This window comes from Salvelinus namaycush, chromosome 40 (genome assembly GCF_016432855.1).
Source record: "Salvelinus namaycush isolate Seneca chromosome 40, SaNama_1.0, whole genome shotgun sequence".
Classification (NCBI taxonomy): Eukaryota; Metazoa; Chordata; class Actinopteri; order Salmoniformes; family Salmonidae; genus Salvelinus; species Salvelinus namaycush.
Genome location: NC_052346.1, coordinates 1,108,284 through 1,133,747, shown reverse-complemented (window position 1 = coordinate 1,133,747; position 25,464 = coordinate 1,108,284). Strand labels below are relative to the sequence as shown.

Here is a 25,464-nt window from a genome sequence, read left to right as displayed (position 1 = left end):
CCCCAGATGCTCAAAAAGTTAATCAGCTGCACCATCGAGAGCATCCTGACATGTTGCATCACCGCCTAGTATGGCACCAGCTGTTCATCCGACCGTTAGGCGCTACAAAGGGTAGTGTGTATATCCCAGTACATCACTGGGGCCAAGCTTCCTGCAATCCAGGACCTACATACTAGGCGGTGTCAGAGGAAGGGCCAAAAATGTTCAGACTCCAATCATCCAAGTCATAGACTGTTCACTCTGCTACCGCACGGCAAGCGGTACCGGAGCACCAAGTATAGGTCCAAAAGCCTCTTTAACAGCTTCTACCCCCAAGCCATAAGACTGCTGAACAATTAATCAAATATTTGCATTGACACCCCCGTTTGTTTTTACGCTGCTGCTACTCGCTGTTTACTACAGTTGAAGTCGGAAGTTTACATACTGTCACGTCCTGACCATAGAAACCCTTTATTTTCTATGGTAGAGTAGGTCAGGGCGTGACTAGGGGTTTAGTCTAGTTTATATTTTCTATATGGGGTTCTAGTTAGTTTTTTCTATGTTGGTGTTTTGGTATGATTCCCAATTAGAGGCAGCTGGCTATCGTTGTCTCTAATTGGGGATCATACTTAAGTAGCATTTTTCCACCTGTGTGTTATGGGATATTGTTTGGAGTTAGTGCACATAGCACTAACGTAGTCATGGTTTGTTCGTTTATTTTTTATTGTTTTGTTAATTTTCACTAGTAATAAAGTATGTGGAACTCATATCGAGCTGCGTTTTGGTCCGTCTCTACAAACGACCATGACACATACACTTAGGTTGGAGTCATTAAAACTCGTTTTTCAACCAATTTCTTGTTAACAAACTATAGTTTTGGCAAGTCGGTTACGACATATACTTTGTGCATGACACAAGTAATTTTTCCAACAATTGTTTACAGACAGATTATTTCGCTTATAATTCACTGTATCACAATTCCAGTGGGTCAGAAGTTTACATACACTAAGTTGACTGTGCCTTTAAACAGCTTGGAAAACTCCAGCAAATGATGTCATGGCTTTAGAAGCTTCTGATAGGCTAATTGACGTCATTTGAGACAATTGGAGGTGTACCTGTGGATGTATTTCAAGGTCTACCTTCAAACTCAGTGCCTCTTTGCTTAACATCATGGGAAAATCATGATGTCAGACAAGAAAAGAAATCAGACAAGACCTCAGAAAATAAATTGTAGACCTCCACAAGTCTGGTTCATCCTTGGGAGCAATTTCCAAACGCCTGAAGGTACCACATTCATCTGTACAAACAATAGCACGCAGGTATAAACACCATGGGACCACACAGCCGTCATACCGCTCAGGAAGGAGACGCGCTCTGTCTCCTAGAGATGAACGTACTTTGGTGAGAAAAGTGCAAATCAATCCCAGAACAACTGCAAAGGACCATGTGAAGATGCTGGAAGAAACAGGTACAAAAGTATCTATATCCACAGTAAAACGAGTACTATATCGACATAACCTGAAAGGCCGCTCAGTAAGGAAGAACCCACTGCTCCTCAACCGCCATTAAAAAGCCAGACTACGGTTCTCAACTGCATATGGGGACAAAGATCATAATTTTTGGAGAAATATCCTCTGGTCTGATGAAATAAAAATAGAACTGCTTGGCCATAATGACCATCGTCATATTTGGAGGAAAAAGGGGGACGCTTCCAAGCCGAAGAACACCATCCCAACCGTGAAGCACGGGGGTGGCAGCATCATGTTGTGGGGGTGCTTTGCTGCAGGAGGGACTGGTGCACTTCACAAAATGGATATATTGAAGCAACATCTCAAGACATCAGTCAGGAAGTTAAAGCTTGGTCGCAAATGGAAGGCTACCCAAAATGTTTGACCTAAGTTAAACAATTTAAAGGCAACGCTACCAAATACTAATTGAGTGTATGTAAACTTCTGACCCACTGGGAGTGTGATGAAAGAAATAAAAGCTGAAATAAATCATTCTCTCTTCTATTATTCTGACATTTCACATTCTTAAAATAAAGTGGTGAACCTCACTGTCCTAAAACAGGGAATTTTTACTAGGATTAAATGTCAGGAATTTTGAAAAACTGATTTGAAATGTATTTATCTAAAGTGTATGTAAACTTCCGACTTCAACTGTATCTATGCATAATCACTTTACCCCTACCTACATGTACAAATTACCTCGACTAACCTTTACCCCCGCCGGTACGTGGTTTCGGTACCCCCTGTATATAGCCTCATTATTGTGTTGCGTTGTGTGACAAAACTGCACATTTAGAGTGGCCTTTTTTGTCCCCAGCACAAGGTGCACCTGTGTAATGATGATGCTGTTTAATCAGCTTCTTGATGTGCCACACCTGTCAGGTGGATGGATTAGCTTGACAAAGGCTAAAATGCTCACTAACAGGGATGTAAACAAATGTATGTACACAATTTGAGAGGAATAAGCCTTTTGTGCATAATTCTGGAACATTTTGGGATCTTTTATTTCAGCTCATGAAACATGGGACCAACACTTTACATGTTGCGTTTATATTTTTGTTCAGTGTAGTATATTTGAATTTAACCATATTAGTTGTTGTAATATTTGATCTGTCTTTTCTGGAGGATGAAACTGGAATTGCAACCAGCTTTGTGTGGCTTGTTTTAGAAAAGGAAATATTTTTGAAAAAGGGATGATCCATTTTTACTAATCTACTGGAGAACAAGTTCGGGTTTAAGTATAACTTTTCGATGACAGGTTTTTTAAATTCATTTTATTTAACCTTTATTTAACTAGGCAAGACAGTTAAGAATAAATTCTTATTTACAATGACGGCCTACCAACGGCCAAACCCTAACCTGGACGACACTGGGCCAATTGTGCACGGCCTTATGGGACTCCCAATCACGGCCGGTTGTGATACAGCCCAGGATATAACCACGGTCTGTAGTGACACCTCTACCACTGAGATGCAGTGCCTTAGACCGCTGTGCCACTCTGGAGCCCTGATGCTTTTAGTGAGAGGTTTAATGCTTTAATATTTTAAGCCCTCAAAATTCATATTCATTTACAAATAGGCACGTTTTATTTTATCTGGCTTGCCATTCCAAATAAAGTGAAATAATTTTTGCTCAAATAATTTTAAAGACAAATTGTTTTCCATGTGCCGGGCCATAAATAAGATAGGTAAACTGGGATGTGTTCTAAAGAATGAATCATGGTGATTTTTCCACAAATAGACAGGTATTTTCCTTACCATAGTAGCAAAATCGTATCTATTTTTGCTAACTTTCTGTTCAAATTTGTTGTATTAAGTTATTTTATTTCTTTAGGGACCTTTTAATTAACATTTTGATGTAACCTTCAATCGGTCCAAATAACTGTCTGGTAATGTATTATGTCAAAAAAGGAGTTATTATTGTAATTCATTTTTATTAATCAAAATTACATTTGATGATTTAAACAATAACTGTGACCATTATTATTTTATGTAAAATTGTTATGTCTTCTAATCAAATTAGAAGTTTTAAGAAGAAGAAAAAAGATTCACAATAATTCAATTTACAACAATAGGCACAATAGTTTCACAATATCATATAAACAAAGGCCTGCGCAGGATTTACAATGAAAATAATAGGATACATAAAAAAAGTAAAAAAAAAAAAGAGTAGAACAGTACATACTGTAGCAGGGGTTCTCATAAAATCAGATTTGCATCCATAACAGTTGTCTGAAGTTTACATATTTTTTTGTTCTTCATCAATTTAAGGGATTGTGTATAAATGTGGAATTCATGTTGGAAAACAAAGTTGTGGATAGCCTTCGTAAATGTCACTTTGTGGATAAAAAAATGGGCAATATTTATTACATTGGTCAGAAATTCCGAATTTGAATATTTTATAATATCACCATATAGAGTATATGATATAATTGCTTGAAAACGCTATCTCTGGTAGCGCAAACCAGTCTTGAAGAGCAGTCCAGCATGTTTGGGTGAAGGTACAGGAGAAGAATACATGCATGGTCCGCCGTTTTGACCAAGGTTGAAACGAAGCCTTAGAAATTAACTGGATGGATAAATAGTATTGAGAATTTTTAAGTGCACTTTAGTTTACAGGGGAAGCTAAGACAACTCGTTTTTATTGCAATGGACAGGCCGCCTACTCGTCTTCTTTCTTGGATTAACTGCCAGTTACCTCATCTCACCAAAAGCAGGGGGTATGAAATCAAATCGATTATAGAGTTCGCCAGTTTGTAGTCCTAGAACCCGGAAATTAGTTTCCTATGGTTTGTTCAACCATCCCTTTGGAATAAATGCCAAAATAAGGTCTGAGGTTGACACAGGTTTAGGAGATGCTATACTTTTTGTTATATGAGATAATATTAGTCAGTTAACATTACCTTTATGAATAGGCCTTTGTGCTTTTTTTATTACATAAATTCTTCAAAATTCACAAAAAGTGAAATTAGCTGATGAAAATGAACGCATAGAACAAAACGTATAAGATCTAAACCTGTGTTTAAAACATAACTTATTTTCAGAGTTTACGCTATTACTATTTATCTCTTCCATGTAGGATAATTACGGGGTGTAAAGTTGTGCTTGTAAAGAAGGCATCTAAATCAAACGAGAGCTTGTATTTTGAAGGCTCAAAACGGACGTGACGTTATTTTTGTTTACAAATATAGCTAGCTAGCTAGGAAGCAATCCGCTGGCAATTGTTTATTCAACGCTAGTTCAATTACAAAACGATAACAAAATGAACGGAGTTTACACTGTGTTGTTGGCTGACGCATAGTCATTCACATGGCACTATATACTGTGAGGTTAACATACATATTTAGTTTGGTTTTAGCTAGCTATCATCATGAAGTTGGCAAGCTAAATGGCTTATTAGCTTTGGTACGTTATCAGTATTAGCTAGTGACGAGATTTTTGGGGACGTGGATCGTGTGGTATTTCTGCAAGCTCATTATGGAAGGAGTTCTCTATAAGTGGACAAATTATATGACAGGTAACGTTATGCATTTAATGTGTTTGGTCCATAGTTTAGCTAGCTAGCTTGACTATCTCGTTAGCATAGCTGTCACACTGACATTCAATTTAGCTAAGCTAACGTTAGCTTAGATACACAACCTACCTCTGCTTGTCTGCCCTTCACAGCCCTTGCTGTGTCATTTGATATATGTGTAAGGTAACTAACTTATACGATTCTTACTAACTTACAACCTACACTTATAAGCTAGCTAACTTTGCACTAACCGACTAAACTCAACGATTTACGATGGAGTTGGGCTGTGACTAGTGCTGTGCTTGTGGGCGGACTGGAGCTGTCACATACAATTACCAATGTTGTGTGTAATTGCGGGCTGTTCTTTGGGTGCTGAAATCAGTCGTTTTTTTATGTGATGTTGATGTTCCAGTCTGCCCACACTAGTCAATTGTGTATGATTGCGACCTGCAATTCGGGGCGTTCCTGCATGTGGGCATTCACCCCCCCCCCCCATATGCCATCTTCATGCTTCTGTGACACTTTTGATATTCTGGATTTCCCCTGATTGTCTATGTGATTAAAATATTGTCAAAAGGGAAATACAAGTATTATCAACGTTTTTTGGGGGTGAAGAACACTGTACCAGTGTCCTAGATATCTATCGGTGTCACCCTGCCTCCCGCCTGCTGTGCATCGGAGTCCTCCTAGTTGGGTCATTCCTACATTGCAGTACCTTTTGGACCTCATAACTTTAGAATACAAAACAAATATTTGTATATATTTTTTTATTCAGGAAAAGGACATCTTTGACTTTCAGAAAAACATATTGGTCAAACTAAGACACTTTGATCTATTTTAGGTGCATAACCCCATACAGTCATTGCATAATAATAACAGGGTGGAACCTAGCCTAAAGACCCTAGACATAGAAATTAACGTTTGGACCAGGAAAGTTTCCTTTCACAACCTCTATGAGCCAGAGTGCTGAATAAAATCATACTTTACCGGTTGTCCGTGTGGTTGGTCCTTTTGCAGATAGGAACGTGAGACAAAATATTCCCAGAGTAGTGTTATCAACCCGACCTTAAGTAGGCCTATGCTGGTCTGTTTATTGTTTGTATTTCTGGTTTTTATTTTCAATACTGATGCAATTCGCATGTGACAAACACTTACACAATATGGCCGAGCCTAACCGAACGGCAAACACTTCCAGCTGATTGTGAGGAAATGTGCTTCGGTCGACTACATTTGGTTATGTTCGGCTATTTTTTACATATTGAGCATCACGTGCAATGCATCAACAGATTAAAAACACAAGCGACAGAACCCACCGCGCCACAAATAGTGGGGTAAACAACACTTTCCTGTGGATACCCTATCTCCACCTCCTACCGCCAAAAGAACCAATAGCATGTACAACCAGTAAATTAAGTGTAAATATAATTTTATTAAACTTTCTGCCTTGTAGAGACTATTGCGTCTTTTTTACAGCGACTTCTTTCAGACTGATATTCATAATTAACCATGGAAACAGTGATATTTAGGCAAGGTAGAACCTAACAGGGTGGAAATGTGTAGCCTTAATTAGCCATAGCTCTGTGGGTGATTGAGCTTAAACTAGCATAATGGTAAACATTTGAACAGGTTTTGAACTTCTATATGAAATGTATTTTAACATTTAGAAAATGTGTTACATTTTCTATATAATTTAGCCTAATAGGGTGGAAATGCATGTGTGAGACAGACAAGTGTCATGAAACATGGGAAAATAAATCAAACCGAGTGTTTTATATTTATTTAGCTTTGCACCATTGTTTTCCCACCAAACAACAACATGAACATAGAAATAGGAGTTATGGATATGACATTGTCTTTGAAAGCAAGTCTAAAGATGTGCTATGCAGAAATCGCTCTGTCATTTTCTGTTGCTTAAATTCTAATAGAATGGGCTATTTTCAGTTCATGTGACAAAATAAGCAAGGTTGTTGTAGAGAATGATTGTACCATCTAAACAGTTGTGAAAAATATTTTCCATAACTAAAAATATTGTATTTTCAACTGTTTGAAGCTGGTGTACAAAACTGAGGCTAAAACTAAATTTAAGAATGGGAAGCATAGAAATAGCCCACATAGACTTGCTTTCTATGACAATTTCATCTCTATAACTCATATTTCTATGTGAATTTGGTCAGGTCACCCAAACAGTTACAAATTACAGCTTTAAAGGAGAATTACTACAAACTAACAAGGTAGAAAGTGATATCAAGAATACAGAACATTTTAAATGCAATACAAATAAATACAATCATGAAAAAAAAACTTTGAGATTTTATTAACTAGGACTATAAAATAATGACTTTTTGGGGGGGGGGATTTTTTTATGGCTTATATTTCTATTAGAAGTTGATGAATAACACCTGGGTACATGGCAAAAACACCCAAATCCACAGAAAAAGTATTCAAAATGCATAAAATGCCCTTTCAATATCCATATTTTGGTGTTTTTAAGGTAAAGGACACCTGATCTCATATTTACATTTTTTTGGAATCACATTTTAAACTAAATAAGAACTGATATTTCCTGGCGACAGAACATGCACCGCAATGTAGGAATGACCCAGTTAACTAGCTAGCACACAGTGTCTTTTGCTCCCTCTTGCCAAACACCTGGCCTCACCATTGTTAACAGAACTGCAGAAAAGCAGTGCCTGACAGGCCGGGGCGAGGGATACTGTCTACCGGTGTGCTAGCTAGCTACCTATCCCGCCTGCTGCTTGCTGTGTAACGGAGTCCTAGCTTGCTAGCTAGCACCTATTGTCCTAAATGCCTGCCGAAGAACTGCCCTTGTTAACAGAACTGCAGGAAAACATTGCACGACAGGCGGGAGTGAAGGACACTGTTTACCATAGCTAGCGACCGTTGTCTCCCCGTCTCTTCTTCTGTGGAGTTTATTGTCAGTTGGCATCCATCGTTATGGTGCATTATCGCCACCTACTGTACTGGAGCGCCCCCAACCCCCGCCTGTGTACCGGAATCCTAGCTTAAAAATGGACCAATAGACGTATAAAGAGGGATTCCTACATATGCAAGAATGCCCACGTGCAATTCTGCCCCAAATTGCAGGTCGCAATTGCCCCCTTCTCACACTAGTCACCGCTCAACTCCATCGTAAATTGTGGAGTTGAGTTTAGGCTACCTGGAAGAGAGTGTTTGACTAGGTGTTCTTGGTAATACTGGTTGGTTGTGTTGATATCTAGCTATGTTGATTCATCAGTTGTCTGCACAGGAAGAACCAACCTGTAAAAACAGAAGTTGTCAGTGCAAGAAGAACTAACCTAGCTCATCTGAAATGATTACAGGGTGGCAGCCACGCTGGTTTGTTTTAGACGATGGAATAATTTCCTACTATGATTCTCAAGATGATGTCTGCAAAGGGAGCAAAGGAAGTATTAAGATGTCCGTCTGTGAAATCAAAGGTATGATTTGTTTCTGAAAGGCCTATATTGTGCCACTCACCCAATGAATTTGGTAGTGGTTACATTTCTCAACTCCCATCCCTCAGCTGTTTTCCCAAACATTGGCAGGGTTTCTGCTTCATTGTTCTTTTAAATCCCAGATTGCCAGTTAAACCCCTCTAATCTCAGTACAGGTAGTATTTGCTATTGAAATCTCAATTTATGGTTGATTCTTGTGCTGAAGGGTTGTGTTGATGTATTTTTCATTAGTTCACCCCACTGACAATAACAGACTGGAACTGATCATACCAGGAGAGCAGCATTTTTACGTCAAAGCTGTCAATGCTGCCGAACGACAGAAGTGGCTTGTGGCACTTGGAAGTTCCAAAGCCGGCCTTGCTGACACGAGGGCCAATAAAGAAAAAGGTACTGACCCAGCAGTGTTTTCTTTGTTTGTCATTAATCTCCCTTGTGCTTGTCTCCCTCTCACATTGACCCTCATGCGTTCTCATTCAGTGTCCTAATTGAACATGTACTGTATAGGCCTATCCTTTAGGGTGTTTTCACATATTGTCCTCTTTAAAATAACCAATCGCAGTCCTCTTTAAAGTGAACTTTGGGGTAAAAAAAAGAAGCTAAATAACTCACACAGCCATCACAAAGCCTTGACCTCAATCCTATAGAAAATGTGTGGGCAGAACTGAAAAAGCGTGTGCGAGCAGGGAGGCCTACAAACCTGACTCAGTTACACCAGCTCTGTCAGGAGAAATGGGCCAAAATTCACCCAACTTATTGTGGGAAGCTTGTGGAAGGCTACCTGAAACGTTTGACCCAAGTTCAGCAATTTAAAGGCAACGCTACAAAATACTAATTGAGTGTATGTAAACTTCTGACCCACTGGGAATGCGATGAAAGAAATAAAAGCTGAAAAAAATCATTCTCTCTAGTATTATTCTGACATTTCTCATTCTTAAAATAAAGTGGTGATCCTAACTGACCTAAGACAGGGAATTTTTACTAGGATTAAATGTCAGGAATTGTGAAACTGAGTTTAAAAGTAGTTGGCTAAGGTGTATGTAAACTGTCCTAACCAACTTGCCAAAACTATAGTTTGTTAACACAAAATTTGCGGAGTGGTTGAAAAATGAGTTTTAATGACTTTAACCTAAGTGTATGGAAACTTCCGACTTCAACTGTAAGTGAACTGGCATTGTGGCGTCGTGACAACAACCTCTCCCTCAACGTCAGAAAAACAAATTAGTTGATTGTTGACTTCAGGAACCAGAGGAGGAAGCAGGAGAGTCACACGTTTTAAGTTCCTCTGTGTCCACATCACGAGGACTTGTCATGGACCAACTACACTCTTGTCAAGAGTGCGGCTGAAGAAATTCGGTATGCTGCCCCGGGTCCTCAAGGTTTTACCGCTTTGAGAGCGTCCTGACCAGTTGCATCACGGCCTGGTACGTTAATTGCTCCGTCCACGACCACAATGCCCTCTAGCAGGTGGTGAAGATGGCCCAATACATCACTGGGACCGTACTCCCACCCATCCAGGACATCTACTCAAAATGTTGCCTGAGGAAGGACCCCATCGTAAAGGACCCCACACACCCCCAGCCACAACCTGCTCTGATTCTCCGCACCTTTTTCAGGACCCTGTCTTTAAAAGATAATTCGTAAAAATCCAAATAACTTCACAGATCTTCATTGTAAAGGGTTTAAACACTGTTTCCCATGCTTGTTCAATGAACCATAAACAATTAATGAACATGCACCTGTGGAATGGTCGTTAAGACACTAACAGCTTACAGACGGTAGGCAATTAAGGTCACAGTTATGAAAACTTAGGACACTAAAGAGGCCTTTCTACTGACTCTGAAAAACACCAAAAGAAAGATGCCCAGGGTGCCTGCTCATCTGCGTGAACGTGCCTTAGGTATGCTGCAAGGAGGCATGAGGACTGCAGATGTGGCCATGGCAATAAATTGCAATGTCCTTACTGTGAGACACCTAAGACCGCGCTACAGGGAGACAGGATGGACAGCTGATCATCCTCGCAGTGGCAGACCACGTGTAACAACACCTGCACAGGATCGGTACATCTGAACATCACACCTGTGGGACAGGTACATGATGGCAACAACAACTGCCCGAGTTACACCAGGAACGCACAATCCCTCCATCAGTGCTCAGACTGTACGCAATAGAGAGAGGCTGGACTGAGGGCTTGAAGGTCTGTTGTAAAGGCAGGTCCTCACCAGACATCACCGGCAACAACGTCACCTATGGGCACAAACCCACCGTTGCTGGACCAGACAGGACTGGCAAAAACTGCTCTTCACTGATGAGTCGTGGTTTTGTCTCACCAGGGGGTAATGGTCCGATTCGCGTTTATCGTCAAAGGAATGAGCGTTACACCGAGGCCTGTACACTGGAGCGGGATCGATTTGGAGGTGGAGGGTGTTCTGAGGCAGTGTCACAGCATCAATGGACTGAGCTTGTTGTCATTGCAGGCAATCTCAACGCTGTGCGTTACAGGGAAGACATCCTCCTCCCTCATGTGGTACCCTTCCTGCAGGCTCATCCTAACATGGCCGTCCAGTATGACAATGCCACCAGCCATACTGCTCGTTCTGTGCGTGATTTCCTGCAAGACAGGAATTGTCCGTGTTCTGCCATGTCCAGCGAAGTGCCCGGATCTCAATCCCATTGAGCACGACGGGACCTGTTGGATCGGAGGGTGAGAGCTAGGGCCATTCCCCCCAGAAATGTCAGGGAACTTGCAGGTGCCTTGGTGGAAGAGTGGGGTAACATCTCACAGCAAGAACTGGCAAATCTGGTGCAGTCCATGAGGAGGAGATGCACTGCAGTAGTTAATGCAGCTGGTGGCCACACCAGATACTGACTGTTACTTTTGATTTTAACCCCCCTTTTTGTTCAGGGACACTATTCCATTTCTGTTAGTCACATGTCTGTGGAACTTGATCAGTTTATGTCTGTTGAATCTTATGTTCATATGAATATTTACACATGTTAAGTTTGCTGAAAATGAACGCAGTTGACAGTGAGAGGGCGTTTCTTTTTTTTGCTGAGTTTACGTTCATGCTACACACATTTCACAACTGCTGCTACCAGGCTCTTATTATACTGCTCAGATTAAACACTGCCCTGCCCCCCTTCCACAATACACTTGTAAATATTAGACTTCCTGTATTATACCAATGCTAAAATATTTATTCTATTCTACTAAGCCATTTACTTTATATTTTATTATTTCTTATTGTTGCATTGTCGAGAAGGAACCTCCAAGTAAGCATTTCGTTGGACGATGTATACCATGTGTATCCCATAAATACAACTAATAAAACTTCAAAACTAACATTTTGAAAGCTAATAGATTGCATTTAGTTAAAAGATGAGACAATTCTAATCAGAACATAATATTAGCATGTAAATATTATTGGTAACAGAATAAATAGCAGAAGAATACTGCAGATTAAATAATGCTGTAATGGCGAAGGTGCATAAAGATGGCGGAATTCAGATATGAAGTCTTTGTTTGGGCACTATCCACAGAGTTTTTAATCTGTGACGTGATACAATGTACCTATAAATCAGCACAATCTAGTTTTTCATTTTTTTCTAATTGCGGCCGTCTTTGAACTTGTATTGTGATCATTCATGTACAGTGCCTTCAGAAAGTATTCACACCCCTTGACTTTTTACATGTTTTGATGTGTTACATCCTTCATTTGTAGGCTATAAAAATAAAGAGAGCCGCACACTCAAGCTCCCAGTAATTTATTTGGTAAACCTGAATTTTTCTCTCGCAGGCCTACAAACAATACCCAATAATGTCTATGTGGAATTATGTTTTTCTGAAATGTTTACAAATGAAATGTCTCGAGTCAATAAGTATTCAACCCCTTTGGTATGGCAAGCCTAAATACGTTCAGGAGTAAAATAATTGCTTAAATGAATTTCACTTTCAGCAGAACAATAACCTTAAAACACATGGCCAAATCTACATTGGATTAGATCACATATTGCAAACAAATAATCAGTACAAATCTCTACACATATTTGGGAATTTCTCTCCATCCTTGAAAATCGCTAATCAATATCCAAAAACGGACATGTTTTCCCCACGAACTTTCTCATCATCATCTCTGTTTTGTGGCACCAATGTGAGGGGCATGGCAGGGGAAGTGTTGCAGTAGTCTGTGTGGTGCGGGAATAATGACAAGTGAACCTGGGGAGCTTTGTGTTCACATTGCCCTTAAAAAGGGAACCGAACTTAGATGAGTGATCATGTGTTACCTTAACCTGGATGTCAGTCTGTTTATGCTCTCTTGCTGACTAATCCTTATGGAATTGTGATGCCAAATGACAGCAATGAAGTTGGAAATGGCTGTGTTTCCCCTTCAAGCATATCGCAATCGTGGCCGCAATGGTAAAAAAAATATGGAGATGTATAGATGTATGCCCCAGAAAGACCCCATCTCCCCCGCAGGGAGACCCCCCTCACCGCTAACTCTGACACTGCTGCTGGAAAAAATCCTAGGGGGAAACTGAAGAGCACCAACAGATCTAGGACCACTGACCAGGCTAGAGTTACAGTACCTTACCTTAAAGGGCCTCTCACTAACATAACAGTGTTCTGTTTTTTTTATTGGAAGAAATAACAGAGACGACAGAATCTCTGAAAACGAAGATGTCCGAGCTGCGTCTCTACTGTGACTTGCTAATGCAGCAGGTCCACACAATACAGGAGTCTGTGGGCCAGGAGGACCAGGAAGGAGACCACTCCAATTCCAGCTCGGAGGTAACTATACCTGCATGGTTTTAGCTAGGCTGTGTCCCAAATGGCACCCTATTTCCTACATACTGCACTTATTTTGCCCGGAGACCTATGGGCCCTGGTCAAAAGTAGTGCACTGTATGGAATAGGGTGCCATTGGGATGCAGCCCTAGTGTTGGCTGTCAGAAATCACCAGCGTGGCGGCAGGTAGCCTAGTGGTTAGAGTATTGGGCCAGTAACCGAAAGGTTGCTAGATGGAATCCCTGAGCTGATGAGGTAAAAATCTGTCGTTCTGCCCCTGAACAAGGCAGTTAACCCACCGTTCCCCGGGCGCCGAAGACGTGGATGTCGATTATGCCAGCCCCCCCGCACCTCTCTGAATCAGAGGGGTTGGGTTAAATGCGAAAGACACATTTCAGTTGAATGCATTCAGTTATACAACTGACTAGGTATCCACCTTTCCCCATTTGCTCTTTTACTCTTCATCTACGCCAAATGAAGTCGTGGTAGTGCCACTGTACTCGAGATCAGAGCGACAGGCCAAGATCTGGACGGTTGCCGGTGTGAATCCCTGGGCTGGCGAGAAAATATCTGGTGCAAGCTGGTACTGCAGTTGTGCCTTTGAGCAAGGCACTCATCGTGGGTGTTTGGTGTGTCTGCAAGCCCAGGGTTGAGCCAGAGCTCCAGACTAACGTTTCCCCCTGGTGGCACTGGAGCCAGTAACTTTTTCAGTTGGTGGCACTAGCAGCAATTTGGTCGGGGTCACGCAATAGAAAGTAATTTAGATGTACAATGCTAGTGTAATGGACTGATATAGTATTCAATAAATACGTTGTTACATATAACATGTCCAAGCAGGAATATAATATATTTTTGATATGTAACATAATCCAGTGATTGTCATGAATGGTTGATAATTAATTATTGTTATGTTTTACTGTCAAAATAGGACTCCAGAATTAAATTGGTACTAATTCACCACCTAAGGGAGTGAACATTTCAAACACATTAGCTAGATTGCTGACTAAAAATATAACACCTACTGCTTGTGTTGCCATGTATTAATCTAACAGTATATTAAATGTTCCCAATGAGGCCTAGTGCACTCGTGATGGCTGATATGCAGTTCGCACGCTCCGTATTTCAAAGCCATATCAGACATCTTGATTGTAAAACAGTGTGCTTTGAGCTAAATATTGAGAGTTGAGAAATAATAAGTATACCTACAGAAAGCCGAGATCCTCCTATTTTTTGCATGGACAGCGGCTTGCTTCCAAAGTTGTTTTACCCCCGCAATTACATTTTTAAATGTTATACAATCATAATGCATTTTTTCGGGGTGCACGAGGGGGGAGAAGAGGGTGTGAGAGACTCACTCATTGCATCAGCCGGCCCCATCAAAACAGGCACAGTGGCAGGCCAGACAATTTCATTACAGGAACCATGAGGATAATGCACTTTACTGTTTGACAAAAGCATGGGTTTATCCACCCAAAACATTTGAAGTTTTGATTGAGGTGACCAGGTAAAATGTGCAACTCTCACCGGTATGTCCAATTTTAAAAATGTAACCTTCACAGCCAAGTCAAAGGGTCGTGAAATGTGACTAAAATGGTTGTAGTTTGGAGCGTTGTAAACTCTTCAAGCACTTTTTAGTAACAAATTGTGTTGCCAATTTAAGGAGTAGTTTCTTCACACCACCTAAGAAGGCCTGAGGCACATGTAGTAATACACTGCTCAAAAAAATAAAGGGAACACTAAAATAACACATCCTAGATCTGAATGAATGAAATATTCTTATTAAATACTTTTTTCTTTACATAGTTGAATGTGCTGACAACAAAATCACACAAAAATGATCAATGGAAATCAAATTTATCAACCCATGGAGGTCTGGATTTGGAGTCACACTCAAAATTAAAGTGGAAAACCACACTACAGGCTGATCCAACTTTGATGTAATGTCCTTAAAACAAGTCAAAATGAGGCTCAGTAGTGTGTGTGGCCTCCACGCGCCTGTATGACCTCCCTACAATGCCTGGGCATGCTCCTGATGAGGTGGCGGATGGTCTCCTGAGGGATCTCCTCCCAGACCTGGACTAAAGCATCCGCCAACTCCTGGACAGTCTGTGGTGCAACGTGGCGTTGGTGGATGGAGCGAGACATGATGTCCCAGATGTGCTCAATTGGATTCAGGTCTGGGGAACGGGCGGGCCAGTCCATAGCATCAATGCCTTCCTCTTGCAGGAACTGCTGACACACTCCAGCCACATGAGGTCTAGCATTGTCTTGCATTAGGAGGAACCCAGGGCCAACCGCACAAGCATATGGTCTCACAAGGGGTCTGAGGATCTCATCTCGGTACCTAATGGCAGTCAGGCTACCTCTGGCGAGCACATGGAGGGCTGTGCGGCCCCCCAAAGAAATGCCACCCCACACCATGACGGCGAATTTGCCAATCTTGGTGTTCTCTGGCAAATGCCAAACGTCCTGCACGGTGTTGGGCTGTAAGCACAACCCCCACCTGTGGACGTCGGGCCCTCATACCACCCTCATGGAGTCTGTTTCTGACCATTTGAGCAGACACATGCACATTTGTGGCCTGCTGGAGGTCATTTTGCAGGGCTCTGGCAGTGCTCCTCCTTGCACAAAGGCGGAGGTAGCGGTCCTGCTGCTGGGTTGTTGCCCTCCTACGGCCTCCTCCACGTCTCCTGATGTACTGGCCTGTCTCCTGGTAGCGCCTCCATGCTCTGGACACTACGCTGACAGACACAGCAAACCTTCTTGCCACAGCTCGCATTGATGTGCCATCCTGGATGAGCTGCACTACCTGAGCCACTTGTGTGGGTTGTAGACTCCGTCTCATGCTACCACTAGAGTGAAAGCACCGCCAGCATTCAAAAGTGACCAAAACATCAGCCAGGAAGCATAGGAACTGAGAAGTGGTCTGTGGTCACCACCTGCAGAACCACTCCTTTATTGGGGGTGTCTTGCTAATTGCCAATAATTTCCACCTGTTGTCTATTCCATTTGCACAACAGCATGTGAAATGTATTGTCAATCAGTGTTGCTTCCTAAGTGGACAGTTTGATTTCACAGAAGTGTGATTGACTTGGAGTTACATTGTGTTGTTTAAGTGTTCCCTTTATTTTTTTGAGCAGTGTATATTAGGCTTAATATTGTGTATATTTATGTCTTTTATTTTTGTCCGTGCCCAATCTCCAATTGTAGTTGACTGATTCGCCTCTCCTTGTCTTTTCTTTGTTGCTCCAGACTCTGAATGAGGCCTCCTCTTTACTGAGTGCCACGTGTAACACCTTCATCAAAACACTGGAAGAATGTATGAAGATGGCCAACTCCAAGTTCAAGACAGACATGGTGCTGTTGAACCCTCCAGACGATATGATGATGTCCCCTGTTTCTCCGTCCCCAATACAGATGGCCCGGGTAGGATGGTATTCAATGTACTGTCTAGTGAAGGTTCCCCTAGGTACAGATCTTGGATCAGATTCCCCTCCCCAATCCAATTAGTGGGGAAAATGCAACACTTGACCCATGATCAATGTCTAGGGGCAACTTCACCATGTTCTGTACAGCTTCATCACAGGGGTGTGTTCATTAAGGCATGCAACAGACAACGTTTTTAAACATATTGCAAAATGAGCATTTCGTATTGGAAAATTACAGGTTGTCACTCCGTTTCAATCCGTTTTCTCCCATTTGGTGCCTAATGAACACTACCCAGATGTCTTATCTCTTTATCTCTTATCTCTTCTTATCTGTTTCATCCTTGCTTGACTTGATCCAAAGCATAGCTATACAGTCCCCTATGTATGCTAAACAAGAATATAAACTCAACATGCAACAATTTCAAAGATTTGCATTTCATATCCCCATGTTAGGAATAACTTTACCCGCTCTGAGAAACAAGCCCCTAAATCTGCAGAATGACACCTCTATAATCATCCACCCAGTGGACAAGGGAGGTGCTTTTACTGTACAAGAATATGCTGTCTATAAAACTGAATTACTCAGGCAACTGAATTATCAGACGTTCTATAAGAGACTCACTACAAACCCAACAAAACAATTTTTGGCTGTAATCTAACACACTGTCACCAAGTGCATGCGCAATGGTGATATCACCAAAAGAGAACACAGATTATTGCGTAAAAACAGCTCTACGCTGGTAATCTGCACTCCCTAAAATACTGTTTAATTACAATACCTTCAGAAACTATTTACACCACTTGACTTTTTCAACATTTTGTTGTTACAAAGTGGGATTAAAATGGAAACGATCTACACAAAATACTTTGTAAAGTCAAATTGGAAGAAAAATTATAACATTTGTAAAAAAATGATTGATAATTGAAACACTAATATCTTGATTAGATAAGTATTCAACCTCCTGAGTTAATACATGTTATACCTTTGGGAGCAATTACAGATGTGAGTCTTTCTGGGTAAGTCTGAGAGCTTTCCTCACCTGGATTGTGCAATATTTGCTCATTATTCTTTTCTAAATTCTTCAAGTGCCGTCAAATTGGTTGTTTATCATTGCTAAACAACCATTTTGAGGTCTTGCCATAGATTTTCAAGCAGATTTAAGTCAAAACTGTAACTTGGCCACTCATGAACATGGTAAACAACTCCAGTGTAGATTTGGCCTTTTGTTTTAGGTTATTGTCCTGCTGAAAGTTGAATTCATCTCCCAGTGTCTGGTGGAAAGTAGACTGAACCAGGTTTTCCTCTAGGATTTTGCCTGTGCTTAGCTCCATTCTGTTTCTTTTTTATCCTGGAAAACTCCCCAGTCCTTAATGATTACAAGCATACCCATAACATGATGCAGCCACCACTATGCTTGCAAATATGGAGAGTGGTACTCAGTAATGTATTGGATTTGCCCCAAACATAACACTTTGTAATCAGGAAAAAAGTTAATTGCTTTGCCACATTTTTTGCATTATTACTTTAGTGTCTACTTTACTGCCTTTAGTGCCTTCCATGTTTTGGAATATTTTTATTATGTACAGGCTTCCTTTTCACTCTGTCAATTAGGTTAGTATTGTGGAGTAACTACAATGTTGTTGATTGATCCTCAGTTTTCTCCTATCACAGCCATTAAACTCTGTAACTGTTTTAAACTCACCATTGGCCTCATGCTGAAATCCCTGACAACTAAGTTAGGAAGGACGTCTGTATGTTTGTATTGACTGTGTGTGTTGATGCACCATCCAAAGTGTAATTAATAACTTCACCATGCTCAAAGGGATATTCAATGTCTGTTTTTTTGTATTTTTTTTAATCCATCTACCAATAGGTGCACTTCTTTGCGAGTCATAGGAAAACCTCCCTGGTCTTTGTGGTTGAAACTGTTTGAAATTCACTGCTTGACTGTGGGACCTTACAATTATTTGTATGTGTGAGGTACATAGATGAGGTAGTCATTCAAAAATCAAGTGGATCCCTGCAATGCAAGGATTTATTTAGCAACACTCCATCCATTGCACATGGTTCTCCCTCTCAAGCGCTCCTTCTCAAGGATGCTTTCAAATCAATATATATTTTTTGCCTTTCCATCAAGTTAGTAGGTTATTGTCATCGGTGCGATTTGAAAATCAGATAGCTTCCTTATGTTTCAGTAAACCATTAGCCAACACTAAAGATTAAATTAAATGTCATGAAAGTTTACTACCGCTTCATTTTATTTCAGTGATTTAAATACATTTTTTCCTGTTATTGTAAACTGTGGGCTATTAACTATTAAATTAAAGGCCTATCACGAACCTGTTTTTGTAGGTGATTTTGGTAGCCTGATAAAAGCATGTTGTTCGCAGCATAAACCAGCCTATTATCTCGGAAATTCATGAATTTGTTGGTGATGGATACTTTACTTTAGGCTACTGTTAAAGAACTCACAGGCTATTTCTCTGCCAGAGCGCGTAAGATAACTAGTCCTACCGGTAAATGCGGTCTAAGCAATTTTCGTATATCACGTTACCTCCCTACATTGATTCTATTGATGGAAAACCGTTGTTTACGTGTAGTGTTGCACACATTTAATTCTAGCTCACAATCAAGGACGGCTGTGTATTCCGTACAGCAATGGTGAAGTGTAGGCCTACGACTATGCAGCCTTGTGACACTGTCCTGCTGGACTCTGTGCCGGTCCCTACTTAAATGTAATAGATTTTTTTGAAATAACATCCACACAAGGTGACGGCTTTATCTCAATGCATTTTTCAATTTGAGGCTTTTCAAATATATTACGTACCTCTTTTCTCTTGTCTATATTCTCACTACTATTCCTTTATGTAATTAAGCTTTTACATGTGTATTTTTCTGTCTTTTATAATAATTCAAATATATTTGTAGAGCACATTTCCCACACTCATTGCACATGTGAAGCTTGTAGGTGCTTGTTGCTGTGCGCAAAATCAATTGACTGTGGCAGTTTGAGATGATTATTTATGAAAAGAAGCTCATAGTGGCCTTTTATTTACTATTTATTTCTGAGATTATAGCTTAATTAAATTGATTTATGTTATGGTGTTTCTATTCCAAGAAAAACATTTGACAGTAGCCTATTTATTGCCTACCTAAAACATCTGTTAATACATTTGAAGTCCTTCAAAATTGAAATTACATTTCCTATAGTTAGAAAGTAGAATATAAACTAGATATAGACTACTGTGGGTGGAGTAGGCTAAATGATTACAACTGAATAGGCCTAATTGAAATAGTGATAGAGGAAACGAAAAATGCTAGGCAGAGCATGGCCAGAACTTGTGGCTGAGCAGTACCAGAGTGACATTGGAGCGGAAGAGAAGGCCGACACCATTTTTTAAATCTGCTCAAATTACGCTCTGCGGCCTATTTACATGCTCTGGCATTCAAAAGCAGCCCTGCATGATCAAAGAACTGTCAATGAATAATCATATCAATGGATGGAATGGCTGCAGCAATCATTACACGGTCTGACAAGCTACGTAACAAATGAGGCCTAATTAGACAAAATAACAATTAAGTCATTCAAACGAGATAAGTGGTTGAAACTACTTATACTAATTTGTTTAAAATGGATACTATCGTTTGAATGACAAACGAGATACAAATTGTTTGAAGAATATACTAAAAGTCGTTTGAACAAGATACTAAGTCATTCAAACGATATACTAAGTCGTTCTAATGAGAATTCCAAGAGTGTACAATTTTTTATTTTTTTTTGCCTCGGGCTTCTGTAGACTTGAACAGGGACTGTGTTTTAGTTTCCTATGTTACTTACTTTTGATACAACGGTTTTGGAATATACCACAATTGTGGATGTTCGCTTTTATGCTGCTGTGAATAGGCTCAATGTAGGAATCATATTTTGTAATTTTAAAGTCCTTGATATTCAGTGATAGGCACAGGTACTAACGGTGTCCATTTCCTTTTTTCATTTGCAGATGAAGCGGTCCATAAGTTACCCGGGCACGTACAATTTCGACAGGTATTCTTGCGTACAGAAAACATTCCACTGGTTCTACTACAAAGGTCCTTGTCATTACCCGTGTGCTTCTAGGTGTAGAGTGAATTTGCCCTTAGACGCTGATCTTGGGACAGTTTTATATTTCCCCCACTAATGGTTAGGGTTGGGGAAGCTGATCCTAGATCTGTATCTAGGGGAAAATTCACCCTGGAGCTATGTTTCTAAGTGAAGCCTTTGTCATTTCCAGGTCTGGTCTCCCGCCAAAGGAGGGTGTGTTATCAGGTCAAAGGTCAACCCAGAGGAGGACACGGACTTGTTCGGACACAGAGGCTCACAGTGACAGCTGTGTTTATGAGATGGACCGTAAGAGATATGAATGAACAAACACACACACGCACACTGCTCCCCTCAAACATTACAGTAATTACCAAATTATGTCACTTCTCAGACTCTATGTTTGTGAATTCACATACCAGACATCTTCCATGTGATTTCATTTTATTTATTCATATACCTACCCTGCCTTTCTAAGGTCTTCGGAAGCCAAGTTAACAAACAGATCACCGACCATTTCGAATCCCACTGTACCTTCTCCGCTATGCAATCTGGTTTCCGAGCTGGTCATGGGTGCACCTCAGCCACGCTCAAGGTCCTAAACGATATCATAACCGCCATCGATAAGAGACAATACTGTGCAGCTGTATTCATCGACCTGGCCAAGGCATTCGACTCTGTCAATCACCACATTCTTATAGGCAGACTCAACATCCTTGGTTACCTCAAATGACTGCCTCGCCTAGTTCCCCAACTACTTATCAGATAGAGTTCAACGTGTCAATTCAGAGGACCTGTTATCCGGACCTCTGGTAGTCTCTATAGGGGTACTACATGGTTAAATTCTCGGGCTGACCCTTTTTTCTGTATATATCAATGTCCTTGATCCACCTCTACGCAGACGACACCATTCTGTATACTTCTTGCCCTTCTTTGGACACTGTGTTAACTAACCTCCAGACAAGCTTCAATGCCATACAACTCTCCTTCCATGGCCTCCAACTGCTCTTAAATGCAAGTAAAACTAAATGCATGCTCTTCAACCGATCGCTGCCCGCACCTGCCCGCCCGTCCAGCATCACTACTCTGGACGGTCTTGACTTAGAATAGGTGTCTGGTTAGACTGTAAACTCTCCTTCCAGACTCACATTAAGCATCTCCTATCCAAAATTAAATCTAGAATCGGCTTCCTATTTTGCAACAAAGCATCCTTCACTCATGCTGCCAAACATACCCTCGTAAAACTGACTATCCTGCCGATCCTTGACTTCGGCGATGTCATTTATAAAATAGCCTCCAACACTCTACTCAGGAAATTGGATGCAGTCTATCACAGTGCCGTCCGTTTTGTCACCAAAGCCCATATATTACCCACCACTGCGGCCTGTATGTTCTCGTTGGCTGGCCCTCGCTTCATATTCGTCGCCAGACCCACTGGCTCCAGGTCATCTAGAAGTCTTTGCTAGGTAAAGCCCCGCCTTATCTCAGCTCACTGGTCACCATACAGCACCCACCAGTAGCAAGCGCTCCAGCAGGTATATTTCACTGGTCACCCCCAAAGCCAATTCCTCTTTTGGCCGCCTGTCCTTCCAGTTCTCTGCTGCCAATGACTGGAACGAATTGCAACAATCACTGAAGATGGAGACTCATATCTCCCTCGCTAGCTTTAAGCACCAGCTGTCAGAGCAGCTCACAGATCACTGCACCTGTACATAGCCCATCTATAAATAGCCCATCCAACTACTGCATCCCTATACTGTTATTTTTTTTCTTCTCCTTTGCACCCCAGTATCTCTACTTGCACATTCATCTTCTGCACATCTGTCACTCCAGTGTTTAATTGCTAAATTGTAATTATTTCGCCACTATGGCCTATTTATTGCCTTACCTCCCTTATCTTACCTAATTTGCACACACTGTATATATACTTTTTTTCTATTGTGTTATTGACGGTATGTTTGTTTATTCCATGTGTAACTCTGTGTTGTTGTTTGTGTCGCACTGCTTTGCTTTATCTTGGCCAGGTCGCAGTTGTAAATGAGAACTTGTTCTCAACTAGCCTACCTGGTTAAGTAAAGGTGAAATAAATAAAAAGTGTATTTTTTAGCATTTTGTTATGTTAGTTCAGTATTTTTCTTGCACACATACATTCCCTTTTTATAAGTTGTTAGTCGGGGCTGGTGTGTAGTAGGGGAGGACACAACGTACCGAAACACTTTGGATTCTAATTGGACAAGTTCATGTATGACGAGGCACCTCCGTTTCAAAATACTTTCTCCTGTATTCTCCTGCTGAAAATGAGCCTAGTCTCCATTTTGTCTCATCCATACAGGCACTGCTGTGCTGTGTCTCAATGCCAGTGTGAACGGGCACTCCTCCCACAGTATCCCTGAGGAGTGTGGTGCCATCAGTCCTACCAGTCCCAGAGCTATGTCAGACACTCCAGATACTGACCTGTCCATCTGACCTGTCCTGTCACTCACCAAATACATTGCAGTATCTTCAGATAAAGAGAGACTGGGCCCGAATTCACAAACCTTCAAAATAATATATTTTACAAGGTTCATAAGAAAATCATGAATTATTAAGAATATGTTTGTGAATTGCACTTATGAACAATCTTCTGGACTTTTTCTCTTTTTTTTTCTTAAGAAGCTTCTTAATTTTTCTTTAGAAGTGTTTTGTGAATCCAGGTCCTGGAGTTGAGATTGGTAGTCTACTGTCAAGTGACTGGTCCGTCTGGTCAGTAGGCGTAGTACTGTCTATCTTTTATGAATAATGACTTGGCTAAAGCGTGAATAGTTTTGAATTCTGCAGAGCTGAATGTATCAGGTACTTCAGTTACTCCACTGAAGTTAGACTGATATGAGGCTACTGTAATGTGAGGTGTTACTAAGGTTGTGTTCATTAGGGCACGCAATGGAAAAAAAAAGTTGTAAAACTAAAAAAAGAAAATGAGTGTTTCTAGTTGGACTCTAGTTGTCCTTCCCTGTCGTTTTCTTCCCTTCAGTGCCTAATGAACACTCCCCAGCTTTTATTGCTCACATACTGCAATGCAGTCACTGCTTGGCAATGCGTTAATGGTATTTTCAAAAAGTATTGTATTTTTTCCTGTGGAAGCTTTGCTTTGCACTTTAAGAATTATGGATCAGAACAAAGTCCTTTTTGAATGTTTGTACTATTCCAAGAAGTGTTATGTTATTATTGCAGAATAAAATGTTTGGTTTGTTTGATATGCAACGTAATCCCTTAAATGTTAGGGTTGCTAACTGTGCCAAGGACCAATTCAGAATGTGTGGATGTGGTTACATTTTCATCAATGGGCTGAGTTGGCATGCATCTCCTGGTACACCGGAGGGCAGAGTTTGTCTATTTTAGACCATTCCATTGGTCCTAAAGTGAAATCTCCACCCTCCCAAGTCACTGGGAGATGCAAAACAAACTTGCCCAATATTTTAAACTTGGCACGCCCCCAGTGTTCACCATATTGCTATGTGACAGACACTTTTTATTGCTATCTTTTAAAGTTATATTTGCCATTCATGACATCCACCAAAAAAGAGTAATGCCTTACAGAGATTCTGGGCATGGAAGGAGTTCTGTGACTGTATGATATGATGTTGATGTTTGAAATGTAAAGATGCGTCTTAAAAATGAAGTGAAATCACTTGTTTGTATATCATTTCTACATTGATTGTATCATAATACTGTATTTAATCTGACAGAAGACGAAAGGTCGATGTTTTCGTAGTCCAAAAGTCCAAAACTACTGTAAACCTCAATCTTGCAGGTGATTACATTTTTATTTTACTGAACAATGCATGAATAGTCACCTCTTTATAACACACATTGTTGAAGAAAAGTTCCTAATTAAACTATGCTGCCAGATTATATAATGAGGGTTATGGCAATTTTTGCACTTCCCACAATTATTTAGCACTATGAAAATGTCCTTAGGAAATATGTTGCAATGAGAAGCAGGGCTCATCTTCATAGTGTAGAAGTGCTGATCTAGGATCAGTTTTGCCTTTTAGATCATAATGAATAAAATTATATGGGTAGGAGGGTGCCGATTCTAGATCAGTACTACTAGGCTAAAATGTTTTATGAATATCGCCCCCTTGGTGTATCTGACAGAAACATGTCATATTGGACAGTTGTGTCTCTCTATTCTGAAAGGCTGTCACAAATAACCTAACCCCTTTTCATCTTAAGAATACGATGAATTATGCAATGCATTCATTATCTGTGACAGAATTTCAGATGCCAGACAGTTTTAGTCTGAAAGCTTCTCAGAGAGAACCGACAATGAAGTGACACAGCCACATATCTATGCCAGCAGGGGGTGCTGCTGACATATTGATGATTTCAAGCACCTGAACTCCAAGGTTGCACGCACCTGCCACTGTGAAGGAGACCAATTTACTAAATGTCACACAATGAGAATCTCAATTGCCTTTCCTTGTGTCCTTCTGCCTCCTTTTGGGGTTTGAAAGATCAGAAGGGAGGTCCCTCCTTTCTGATCTCATCCAATGGTTTTTGAGAAGGAGGCAACGAGAGAGGATGCAAGGAATCAAGGAAATGCAATTGAAATTCTCCCTATGTCAGTGTAGTGACTGTAAGGGTCCCACACTGAGGATGACCTCTGTGGCCCATTCTTCCATGGACAATAATATGGTTTATGTTGCATCATCTCCA

General features: G+C 40.8%; 1 protein-coding gene across 1 annotated transcript; it reads left to right on the top strand.

The window, feature by feature from the left end:
* The first annotated feature begins 4,675 nt into the window (after positions 1 to 4,675).
* Positions 4,676 to 24,434, top strand: LOC120033588 (pleckstrin homology domain-containing family A member 3-like). Its single transcript, XM_038980001.1, has 8 exons — positions 4,676 to 5,003; positions 8,342 to 8,458; positions 8,708 to 8,863; positions 13,117 to 13,262; positions 16,512 to 16,685; positions 20,690 to 20,733; positions 20,960 to 21,075; positions 23,099 to 24,434. The coding sequence occupies exons 1-8, from the start codon at positions 4,964 to 4,966 to the stop codon at positions 23,230 to 23,232; spliced, it is 927 nt and encodes a 308-aa protein (XP_038835929.1). The 5' UTR covers positions 4,676 to 4,963; the 3' UTR covers positions 23,233 to 24,434.
* The last annotated feature ends 1,030 nt before the right edge of the window (positions 24,435 to 25,464 follow it).

What these genes read in the sequence shown, in the direction of transcription:
- LOC120033588 (XM_038980001.1), top strand. Translation starts at nt 4,964, where the DNA reads ATGGAAGGAGTTCTCTATAAGTGGACAAATTATATGACAG. An exon ending in GTCCGTCTGTGAAATCAAAG is followed by an intron (nt 8,459 to 8,707) that starts GTATGATTTGTT and finishes ATTTTTCATTAG; the next exon opens with TTCACCCCACTGACAATAAC. An exon ending in ACTCCAATTCCAGCTCGGAG is followed by an intron (nt 13,263 to 16,511) that starts GTAACTATACCT and finishes TTGTTGCTCCAG; the next exon opens with ACTCTGAATGAGGCCTCCTC.